The following is a 12,240-nucleotide window of genomic DNA, read 5'->3' as shown; positions in this document are numbered from 1 at the left end:
CCCCCAGGCTGTGCCCTCACACTCCTTTCCCCAGTAGAGCTCCTCATTTCCTCCTCCTCCATCACTCAGATTCTCAAGCCCCTCTGTTCTGACACTGAGCTGGTGATTTTTGCTGGAAGTGAAATATTTCCAGAGATGTTGCCCTGCTGAAGCTTTGCCATCCAGCCACCACCATCCCACCACTGTGGCTACTGCCCACATGGCATCTCAGGCTGCAGGTGTGCAGTAGATCTGCAGAACCAAGACCAGTTACAACCAAAGGAATTGTACTTTCAGGTTGGCAGTAAACAGTTTTGGTGGAAACCTCATGGTGCAACCACATATTTTGTGCTGTGCTCACCCATCAGCTGCTGAGCAGCTCAGACTGGTGGCCTCTGCCTTAGCAGCTGCCAAAAGATGTTGGGGAGGAGAGGAGGGTGCCCACAGGAGCTGTTTTACATGAAGAAAGCTTGGATTTCCCAATTTCAGACCTTCAGCAAGAAGTGAGATTTTCACCCTTACAGTCACAGCATTTTATTTCCTCTGTGGAAAGCAAAGTGAAAATAGTCGTGGGTATTTTCTGTTTTCACACACTCACATACAGACACTCTGCTCGCTTCAGGTATTCCCGCTTCAAACTCAAAACAAATAATCACATATCTGACCATGGGTGGGGTCATATTTGTTACTGGCTTCGTTTCTTTTCACATTATTTAATCACAAAATTAATTACAGAAGTCGTTACCTGGAGAGAAAGGAGTTAAAGTGAATACCAGCTATGGGCAACCATGGAGCTGCAGCCAGGCCTGATCCAGGCAGGTGTTTCAGCACAATCCTGACCTCAATCCCAGGAGCAGCCTCACAGGAGCAGAGATTGCAGCATGCACCAGGTTTGCAAAGTGCCCTCGCTCACAGCTGGCACAGCTCCCACTGCCCAAGCAGAGCAGCAGATGCTCAGCCCAAACTCCTGCTCTGCTCATCTCCCTGGGAGAACAGAGGGATCCTTTCCACAGGTTTGGACCTTAAAGACAAGCATCAAAATTTCACAGCAAAAATATCACATTTCCTTCCAAAGAGCAGGAGAGGAGCCAGCAGAGGAGCAGCCCACACATCCCCCTGTGCTTTGGGGCTGGGGGCACCTTCTGGGTGTGCTTTGCTAACAAAACCCCAGAGATGGCCCAGTTTGGCTCACAGCAGGCTTGGAAATCCAGGCCAGCTCTGTGGCCTTCTGTGCAGGAGAGGCAGGAGACACCAGCACTGCCAGCAAAGCACAAGGGTCCCTGTGATGCTCTCAAGTGAGGCCTCCAAAGATTTACTGTGCTGAAACCTCCACTGGGTCTTCCTTCACATCTTCATGGTCCTCATTCTCCAGCTGCTCCAGTTTGCTGGATTTCTCATGGACAGCCTCCCCAGGAGTCTTCAAAAACCTGAAATAGATTTTTGTGGTGACTTTAAGGGCATGTCCAAACCCAGCCCCAAACCAGGCTGCAAATGCTGGAGCCTTTGCCCTCAACAAGGCCAGGTTGGATGGGGCTTGGACAGAGCAACCTGGGAGAGAGGAAAGTGGATGGTAGGGGTGGAATGAGATGAGCTTTGAGGTCCCTTCCAAGCCAACCCCTTCCATGAGTCTGTGATCAGCTGAGCTCTGGAGCTCAGGGGGGATTTGCCATCCCTGGGCTTTGCTGAGGATCCCAGGAAGCTCTGAGGCCCCAGCTGGCACAGGACAGAGCCTGGACAAACCCACTGGGGTGTGGGCAGGGGAGGATGCTGCTGGATGAAGCAGCTGCCAACATCTGGAGCTCATCACCTTCCCGTGCCCCATCTGTGCCATTTCTCTGCTCCACTTCTCCTCACCTGAACAACAGCTTCTGCCCTGGCTCCTTCTTGATGATGTTGAGTTTGTAGTAGTGTCTGAGAGCTCGTGACATCTTCTCATAGGTCATGTTCATCCGGTTCTGGAAGGAGAGAAGGATTGTGGGGTGTTGAGCAAAAAACCCAGAGCAACAAGTCTTGCTCTGGTTCTGTGTGCAGCAGGGCCACACATGGAACATTTGAGGAGGTTTGGGGCACTGTGGGTCTGTAGTGTGAGTCCCTACCCCAGACTGGCTTCATGGTTTCCTTTCCAAGAGGTGAGAAAGTCCCATTTAACCACCAGGCTGGCATCTCCCACTAACCTGTCAGGACCCAGGACATCCCTCTGGCACACAGCCCAAAACACCTCTGGGTTTGATTATGACCCATGGAGCAAATTACCAACCTTAGATGAAGATCTGCTAGCCACAACAAATTAGATAGAATGGTAGTGAACTTATCACAGGGTGAAAAAGTAGATTTTTGGGGTTTTTTAGAATGGAGGTTCAGGGGGCAAGATGGAGGGATCTGGGCGTGTCCAGCCTTTCTCCTTCTTCTTCTTGGCCTCCATCTTCTGCTGTGATGGTGGCACTTTTAGATTGGTTTAGAGTAGAAGCTCACTGACTAACATAGGTGATAGGTATTGGAAAAGTAATTGTAAATATTGTACAGGTAGTTTTTAGTATAAAGAGATAACACTGCCCTGGGGGCAGGCAGAGTGCCTGGAACTGTCCTGCTGGATGAATCTGGTCAGGAGAAAAAAATTTGTAGATAAGATACAATAAACAACCTTGAGACCGAGAACTGAGAGTTCTGACTCCTTCTTCAATCGCTGGGCTGGGAAAAGAGACTTTCCAACTTTTCTCAGGGTCACTCTGACCTGCTAAAGATCCTGACATTAACCCTGGACCCTCCCATGTCCCCCTCCCCAGCCCTGGGCCATGATCTCTAGGGAACAGCTCATGAAAGGGACATGCAGGGGTGCCAAATTCCTTCTCAGGGATGCCAAACTCCCTCTCAGCTGCGCTCACCTTGTGGTTGCCCCAGAGCTGGGCCAGCCCGTTGGGGTTGACGATGCGGAACACCTTGGCCTCCCGGTCCTCCCACCTGATGTAGGGCTCGTAGCGGCGGTCGGCCAGCAGCTGGTACACGTACTCCCAGAGCAGCCTGCAGTCTGAGCAGGGGCAGCTGCTGGGCACAGAGCTGCCACCCTGCCAGCCTGCCCCAGCAGCACCATTGCACCTTTAGAGCAGCAATGTCAGAACCCAGGTGTCGGAACTCAGTGCATCCCTCTGGGTGTCCAGAGCTGCCAGGACCCCACCAGGAGGCTCAGAGACCCAGAGCACCTGGGGATTTGATTTGCTCCCCCTGGAGCAAATTATCAGCTTTGTATGAGGACCTGAAAGTCACAGAACTTTAAACAGTACAATAATAAAATTATCACAGGGTGAAAATGTAGATTTTACGATTTTTGGTATGGGGGTTATGGGGACAAGATGGAGGAACTTGGGCATGTCCAGCCTTTCTTCTTCTTCCTGTTCTCCATTTTCTGCAGTGATGTTGGCACTTTGGGATTGGTTTAGAGCAGAAGTGCACTGTCTAACATAGGTGATAGGTATTGGGAATTAAGTGTAAATATGTTATACGTAGTTTGTAGTATAAAAGGACAACACAGAGTGCCTGTGGCTGCCCTGCTGAGCAGATCTGGGCTGGGCAGAAAGAAAATTTTATAGATAAGAATTAATAAACAACTTCAAGACCGAAAACTGAAGAGCTCTGACTCGTTCTTTGGATGTGCGGGCCAAAACAGAGACAACCTGCACATCTCAGGGCAGCAATTAACCAAAAACCTGAGACCCAGGAAATCCCTCTGGCTGCCCTGGAGGGCTCCAGCCCCTGCCCAAGGGGCTCTGAGACCCTGGCACAGAGCCCAAGACCCCTGTGCCTTTGGTTTAGCCCTTGGAAAAAACAATTACCAAGCTTTATATGAAGAACTACAAGCCAAGAGAGTTTAAGTAGAATAATAGTTGGTCACAGGGTGTTGCCCTGATTTTTTAAGAATTTCAAAGCCTTCTGATGTTCACATTCTTATAGCAAACTTTCTCACACATTTTCTATAAATAACTTATTGATTTGCATTCTTTTATAGAAGAGAAATTTGATGGACTGTTGGTTTGTCCAGTGTCATTGGAGAGATGGCACTTTCACCCTCCAATCCACTGTCTCTTTTAGAAAACTATAAATGTTAGAGTCAGAAAATAAACTTCTCTTTTCTTCACCTTGAGAGCAGCAGTGTGTGAGCTCGTGTTGTTTCATGTCCTATAGTGACATCAAGGTGAAAAATAGATTTTTGGAGTGTTTTAGAATGGGGGTTCAGGGGGCAAGATGGAAGCATGTGGGCATGTCCAGCCTTTCTCCTTCTTCTTCTTCTTGGCCTCCATCTTCTGCTGTGATGCTGGCACTTTTAGATTGGTTTAGAGTAGAAGCTCACTGTCTATCATAGGTGATAGGTATTGGGAAGTTACTGTAAATAATGTACACATAGTTTTTAGTATAAAAAGACAACGCCAGTGTGCCTCAACCTGACCTGCAAGACAGACCTTGGTGGGTCAGAGAAAGAATTTTATAGATCAGAAATAATAAACAACCTTGAGAAGGAGAATGGAAGAGCTCTGACTCCTTCAACTGCCAGGCTGGGAAAAGAGACTTTCTAATGTATCTCGGGGTCCCTGTGACCCGCAGAGATTCTGAGATGACAATTGTCACTACAGTCACTGTCACTATGACAATTGTCACTAAATAACATGCCACGGACACGCAGCTCTTCCAAGGTGAAAACAGTTTTTAATTGCTGACTCTAACATTTATAGGTTTCTAAAAGTGACAGTGCCACCTCTCCAATGACACTGGACAAACCAACAGTTTATTAAATTTTTCTTCCTCCATAAAAGAATGCAAAACAATCAGTTATTTACGTAAAGTGTGTGAGAAAGTTTGTAAACATCAGAAGGCTTAGAAAAACTTTAAAAATCAGGGCAACACAATAAATATGAGAAGAGCACAGAGCTCAGGCACAGCACTTTTACTGTGAGATCTCAGAGCAATTACAATTTTTCAGGTGGGGAAACTGAGGTGGAAAAGCACGGAATGAGGGGAAGGAGACAGATGGGCAGACAGGACAAAGCACCATCTCATTTCCCCAAGGAACAAGGCAATAAATTCATAATTACCTGCAATTTTCCCATCCACTGGGGCCGACAGGGTAGCAGGGAAGGAGCAGATGGCACCTGGACTCTCTGAGCTGTGGTGGGAGAGGTTCAGTGGCTGCCTGTGGCTGTGGAACAGGGGCTGCTCTGCACAGCCCAGCCACGAGGAAACAGCTGGGGCAGCCTCAGCACTGCAGTCTGCACCTGCAAAATAAAAACCCTAATAAAATAAACCCCTAATAATCATCCTGTGGCTCATTAGGGTCCCAGACCTTGCACAGCCTTGGAACAGGAGGGGAGGGACAGCCCAGGGTGGTTTTCAGGTGGGATCAGCCCACAGAGGAGGAGGATGCTGAGGAAAACCTGGGATTTTCCTAAGGAGCAGCACAAAGTCCAGGGGGGTTAAAGGAGATGTCAGGTAGGGTAAGGGTCAGATGAAGAAGAAAAACTGGCAGAGGAAAATGCCCCAGAGCAGAGGAACCTCCTGGTAAATTGTTGTGGGGATGCAATATGTTATTTACATTGCATAGGAACCAGTAAAGAGCCCAGGAAAGTGCCCCCAGATCCATCTCCACACACATCCACCTTCTGACACCAATCCAACCCACCCTAACTCCTACCTGGCCCCCTCAAGGGCACGAAGAAGCCTCACTGGCCCCCACCAACCTCACCTGAGCCCTCTCCCCACCCCATCCCCTGACCCAGCATCTCTGTGCAAGCTCAGCCCCAGCTCCTCAGCCCTTTCCATGCTTCAGGACTGATTTCCAGCAGGGCTGTGCCTCTGCCTGGCTTTGACCCTCCCTGACCCAAATCTCAATCTGCAGGCAGGTTTCTGAGGGAATTCACAGCATTGCCAGTTTGCCACAGACCCCACAGCTCTGAGCTGCTGCATCACTACAAACTCCCCAGCTGGCCCGGGCTCTGCTGGGCCTGGGTGCCTCTCTCAGGGGGTGTGGGATGGTTTCAGCAGGCTGAGCTCCAAGCCCCAGGTGTGTGCAACCAGGCAGGTTCTGCCTGCTGCACACTGCTGCCCTCCCAGGGTATTTTTCCCCCATCATACCTTCCTCTGTGCTCCTGGCTTTCCTGAAGGGTGAGTTCAGCAAGGGGCTGCACACCAGAGCTCTTCTCTTTGTTTTAATGAACTGGAGGATTTCATACAGCACGTCCCCTGCAGGGAGGGAAACTCTGCTCAGATGCCTTTGAATAATGGTTTGAATTATGTTGCTGAGATTCTGAACTACTGAGTGTGGGTTATTCCCCATCCCAAAGTGTTGGAATTTTGGGGGACACAAGACAGGTGATGGACTTTGGACCTGGTTAACAAAAGAGATTTGATAACAGGATGCCTTGGCAAAAACAAATGGAATTTTGAAAATTAGACCTGGATTGCAAGAAGATTAAATCAAACAGGTTACCAGAAAAAGAAAATCCCATTAAACTCTGCAAGCAGGAGATGTTGTTATTTGCATAAGTTTGTGTATGTGATTTTAACCTAATCATTGCAGGACACATTACTAGTCTCCCTGAAATAGTACATAAGTGTTTGTATCCCATAATAAAATGGGATTCTGATCACCAAGTTAGTCTCCCCATCTCTCTCCATCACACCAAAGTATTTGCAGTTCAGATGAACCAGAGAAAGGAAGAGCTGTCCTCATCTCCAGCTCAAAACCAGCTCTGCTCGTACCCACTGAGCCCTGTCAGCAGAGCACTCCCTGTGCTGGGATGGTGCTCACAAACCCCTGGGTCCAACCTGAGCTGCACTCAGTGTCTGAAATCCTCCTTGGTGAAGATGCACAAGGTTTGCTGTTCATTTCAAACTTAATAGCCCATGGATATCCTTCACTCAAAGTATTAAGTAACAATGAGCCTTACAGAGTAAACAACAGGATCAAACACCTACAGTGCTAGCAACACATTAGAGAAAATTAAATAGAAAAATAAACTTTATCTGTTTTTTAAGTTACCCATTAACTTGACCACTGTAAGATTTTTAAAGTTTCTGTGGCTTCCTGGAATGTGCACCACGTGTACTTTGCATGATGGAAAGACAATGAACAAGCAGAGACCTGAGCTCCTACTGCCCAGTGCTGCACTCCCTGGACTTCACTGGCTTTGATGCAGCCACAAGAGTGCCTGGATCCCCACCTTGTGCTGGGATGGTGCTCACAAGCCCCTGGGTCTCACCTGAGCTGGGAGCTCGGTGCCTGAAGTCCTCCTTGGTGAGGATGCACAAGGCTTTGCCGTTCATTTCGAACCTGCTCTGCTCAGTGGGCCGCAGGGAATATTCCCTCTCAGCCCATCGCAGCCAGTGGATCACATCGTCCTTGCTCCACAGGGAGGGCTGGATTCCTGAAACCAGGAAAACACCTCTGTTCTCAAACTGCTGAGTGGCAGGTGGGGCTTCTTCTCCATCACCAAACTTTCCCTCTGCATTAAGCGCTCGCGGGTCAAAAACACCACAAAGAGAGAAAATGAGCCCTGAGGAAGCTTTGTCCCCCTTGCCAGCACGGAATGGTCCCTGGGTGGGACACTGTGATGGTGTTCACACGGATCTCAGGTTGAGGGAAGAGATGAGGATCTGACTCCATGTTTCAGAAGGCTGATTTATTATTTTATGATATATATTATATGAAAACTATACTAAAAGAATAGAAGAAGGGATTTCATCAGAAGGCTGGCTAAGAATAGAATTAGAAGGGATGATAACAAAGGCTTGTGTCTTGGACTCTCTGTCTGAGCCAGCTGACTGTGATTGGACATTAATTAGAAACATCTAACACAGGCCAATCAAAGATCTACTTGTTGCATTCCACAGCAGCAGATAATCATTGTTTACATTTTGTTCCTGAGGCCTCTCAGCTTCTCAGGAGGAAAAATCCTAAGGAAAGGATTTTTCATAAAAGATGTCTGTGACACCATGGCTGTGCCCACCCTGTCCCACCCCATGGCAACCCCTTTTTGAACAGCACTGACTTGCTTAACCTCTACTCACTCAGCCTTCCTGGAAGTCTGAAGATCTGCCCAGTGTTGATGGGTGAGGGTCTGGCCTGGGATGAGGGTGGTACTGACACGGCCACCACGGGGCTGGAGGAGCTGATGGCCACTTTGCCCTGGGGAAGAGATCAGACACATCAGTGGGGAGAAAATCTGGTCCTGCTTTGGTGGTGCCTCCATGTCCTGGACTGCCAAGCAAATTGTGTTCTATCTGCCATCTGTATGGCAGCTGTCTTCTGTTCAGTGGGCAGCTTTCCTTATCTCTTCCACAATCACTCCTCCCTCTGAGGGGACATCTGCTGATAACAGCCATTGAATGTCCCTGCATGGCTGATAAGAACTACAGCATCCCATTGGGAGATGTGAGCCCAGAGGGAGGAGCCAAGCATTCCTACCCGGATATAATCTGGAGATTCTGGAACACCAGCACAGCTTCTCCACTGGATTGCCCAGAGGAACAGCAGCTGCCTCTTCTTCCCCTGGATCTTCAGAGGCAGAGACTGCACCTTTCTCCAGGATCCCTGCTCCAGCAGAACCAGCCCTGACACTGCAGGAGGGCTGAGCCACAATTCCAATGGGGCTGCTGCCAACAGCCTGACCCACAGGGTGTCAGGTTGGGTTCTGACTCTGTCAGTGTTGGTTTAGTTCACTGCATTGTTTATTTTATCTTTTTATTTTCTTCCCTAGTAAAGAACTGTTATTCTTGCTCCCATATTTTTGCCTGAGAGCCCCTTAAAATCTATAGCAATCCAGAGGGGAAGGTTTACATTTTCTATTTCAGAGGAGGCTCCTGCCTTCCTTAGCAGACACCTGGCTTTCCAAACCAAGACACACCACCTGCTCCAGTATTTCCTAACTGGTTTCTCATAGCAGTGTGATGTGATGTGACGTGATGTTTTTGTATTAAGGATGAATGAAGTGACAAAACCTCTTAGGTTTTTTAGAAGGTAAATGTAAATTTTATTAGACACTATTTATTCTTTTATAGATAGCGATGATAAAGTTGGACTTGATTGGTCTTTAATTAATACTCTTTATGCTATTGGTTAATTAGGAATAGCACCCTTCTTGTAAATATTTTATAAGTAAATAATATGTTTAAAACACTAGTTGTAAAGATTAAGGATTGTTTTAATTCTTCCTCTGACCTTTCTCAAACCACCCAGAGTAGTGCTTGGGAAAGTTTATCTGATTCTTTCTCTGACCCGACTTTCAGCAACCACAGATGTGATGTGTTGTCTACAGTTCTTCCTCACACTTTTCCAGTCCCTGGTTGCCAAGAGATCCCTCTCTCCAGCTCTTTAGCAGAGGAACCTGCCCTCATTCAGGCTCTGGATGGGGATTATCCATCCCCACTCCCCATGGCTGCAGGGAAATGGGAGATGGAGCTGAGGCTGGCAGAGCCTGCAGTGCCTGTGCTCCTGCAGGACCCTCTGATGCTCGATGGATGCTCAAGGTTTTAGGAGAGCACTTCAGTCCTTTAGAAAATAAACCAAGTAGTAGTTGATTTTGTCTTGAAAACATCATATGGAGAGAGATCTCCCACTCTGTCCCCAGGGATCATTTGGGCATAAGTGGGAATGGCCATCCCGTGGTTTAGGGGGATGCAAGCTCCTCTTGCTCACTCTCTGTGGAGTTCTGGCCCCCTCAGGAATTATTTTCCCTCTCAGCCAGGGCATGTGAGCCAGAAGGGAGCTCAGATCCTGCTTCCAGCCACATCCAGATCTTGAAATATTGCTGGCAGCCAGGCAGATAATGTTTCCCCTTAAAAACCTATTAATGTGGATCCCAGCTATTTCTCAGCTTCGCTCACTGGAAAATTAACAATTTTGCTGTCAAATGGTATTTTCTGAAGCAGTTACCAACTCTGAGCACTTCAGGCTTTTGCAGGTGATTTAGAGCAGCCACTCCCTGACTGTGCGTGCAGGCAGAGAAGTTGAGCCCTCTGAAAATGAGGGGTGAGGAGATGGAAGCTGGACACATCTTAAAGGCAAAGCTGAAGCTCCCAAAATCAGGACAAGAGGCTCCCAAAATAAGGAGCAATACAGTGCATCAGTCCAGGGGAAAATGCTTCCCTGGGAGTTACACCAGGCTGATGGGAGGATTTCTGAATCCTGAATTCTGAAATTCTGAACATTTCAGAATTTTCCTTCTGAAAAAGGACAGTTTGGTGGTCACTGGATTGGATTTAAAATGCAGGCAGCTACATGACACTGCATGAGGAGAACAGTGAGACTCCAGAATAAACTCTGAGCAGGCTTGGCAGCAACACAAACTGTCTTTCAGATTCACTCTAAGCAACAAGCTATGGGGAAAATAAAAGTGAAAGAAATCAGCAGTGTATTTTGTCTAGAACTCTCTAAAAGTTATTTTAATTTTCTCCCATTGTTGTGACTCTCTTACAAACAAGATTTACAGTAAAACCAGAACAAATCTGGTATTTTTCTTGCTCCTAAATATTTATAGGCCTTGAGATACATTCTGAATTTTTATTGTGTTATACTAATTTTATGTTCTTGCTTTTATCCCTGCTTAGCTGCTTTCAGACTTTTCTGAGATGGTTTTTTTTTTTTTTGCTTCAAGAAGAAATACTGTCCTTGGGGGTGTTTGAGTGGGAAAGTGAGAAAAAGCAGGGTGGAAAGGAACCCCCAGATGTGTGAGGGGAGCTTTTTGCTCAGAACCCAATGGGGGAACAGAGGCTCCTGGCTGCTCCATGAGGTCGTTTGGAGGTGGGGTAGGGGCTCACCCCCCAGGACATGAACTTCCAGCAAATTTTATCCTGGTTTAGGGCAAATTTGTGAGAAATGAGCACCATGGGCCAACATATACAGCAGCCTTATTGCCACTTCTATAAATTGTGTACTCTGCCAGTTCTGGAGTGCAGTGTTAAACCTCTGTGGACAGATGCCAACAGTAATTCTGCTGAAACCTGGCAAATCAACAGTCTCAACTGTTTTCTGTGCTCCACAAACATTGCTTTATCTTCACCCTCATTTTCAAAATTATGTTCTCCATCATATATCAACTTTTTCGCAGCATCCAACACGATTTACCTCTACATTATTAGCTTTTTGTTGGTCTGCCAGTCTGAAGGCACAGAACATCACACCCAGCATAAACAGAACAACGAGTGAGGATTCAAGCATCACAACGAGCCCGAAGAGAGGAGGAGAAATCCCGAGAGGGGCCGGGAGGAGGGAGGACAGGGACCGGGGCCGGCTCCTACCTGCATGGCCGGCCCGGTGCGAGCGGAGCCCGCCGCGCTCCGCGCCCGTCCCCGCGCCGCGATCCCGGCCAAAAACGAAATCGAAACGAGCGGGAGCCCCGGGAGGCCGGAGAGCAACGGGGGCAGCGCCCGGGGCCGGGTCCTGCTCCCCCCGCCCCCGCCGGGGAACCGCGGCTCGGCTCGTCCCGCCCGGTACCGGCACCGGGGAACCTCCTGCTCCCGGGGCTCTGCTCCGTACCGGTACCGGGACAGCACCGGGGATCCTCCTGCTCCCCTGAGCCCCGATCCCCTCGGTACCGGTACCGGGGAACCTCCTGCTCACGGGCTCTGCTCCGTACCGGTACCGGGACAGCACCGGGGAACCTCCTGCTCCCTGAGCCCCGATCCGCTCGGTACCGATACCGAGGAACCTCCTGCACCGGGGCTCTGCTCCGTACCGGTACCGGGACAGCACCGGGGAACCTCCTGCTCACGGGGCTGTGCTCCGCCCGGTACCGATAGCGGGGAACCTCCTGCTCCCGAGGCCCCGCGGCTCGCCCCGCTCCACCCGGTACCGGGACAGAACCGGGGAACCTCACGCTCCCGGGGCCCCGCGGGCGGACACGCATCTCCTCCTCCTCCTCCTCCTCCTCCTCCTCTTCCTCCGGGAGGACGGAGCGATCCCGGGACACGCCGGGAGCAGCTCCAGGAGCGGGGTTCGTCCTTTCTCTCCCCCAGGGGGAAAGGGGGAAAACGGCGCAGCGGTCCCGGAGCAGCGGGAGATGGGAGCACACCGGGAGATGGGAGCACACCGGGAGGTGCCCACCGGCCCCGAGCACAGCCGGGGATGTGTGGGCACACACGCTGTGGGGTTACACGGGTAACTGGGATGGGCTTTGAAGGGACTGGGAGGGACAAAAAGTACACTTTTAGGAACAAAATGGGCACTGGGAGGCGACTGGGAGCGACTGAGGGATAATGGGATCGACTGGGATGGACTGG

The 12,240-nt window shown here is 49.4% G+C and overlaps 1 protein-coding gene across 1 annotated transcript; it reads right to left on the bottom strand.

Annotated features, from left to right (window-relative positions):
- Nucleotides 1-497: 497 nt before the first annotated feature.
- Nucleotides 498-11,498, bottom strand: ETV7 (ETS variant transcription factor 7). The gene is made up of 8 exons (XM_064733058.1): nucleotides 11,260-11,498; nucleotides 8,032-8,149; nucleotides 7,224-7,388; nucleotides 6,097-6,204; nucleotides 5,061-5,240; nucleotides 2,862-3,004; nucleotides 1,834-1,934; nucleotides 498-1,406 (listed from the first exon to the last, which is right to left on the bottom strand). Exons 1-8 carry the CDS (start codon nucleotides 11,263-11,265, stop codon nucleotides 1,292-1,294), a joined length of 936 nt encoding a protein of 311 aa, XP_064589128.1. The 5' UTR covers nucleotides 11,266-11,498; the 3' UTR covers nucleotides 498-1,291.
- Between the last annotated feature and the right edge of the window lie 742 nt (nucleotides 11,499-12,240).

This window comes from Zonotrichia leucophrys, chromosome 26 (genome assembly GCF_028769735.1).
Source record: "Zonotrichia leucophrys gambelii isolate GWCS_2022_RI chromosome 26, RI_Zleu_2.0, whole genome shotgun sequence".
In the NCBI taxonomy this organism is placed as follows: Eukaryota; Metazoa; Chordata; class Aves; order Passeriformes; family Passerellidae; genus Zonotrichia; species Zonotrichia leucophrys.
Note: the sequence above shows the minus strand (reverse complement) of the source record. Positions and strands in the feature narration are given on the sequence as shown.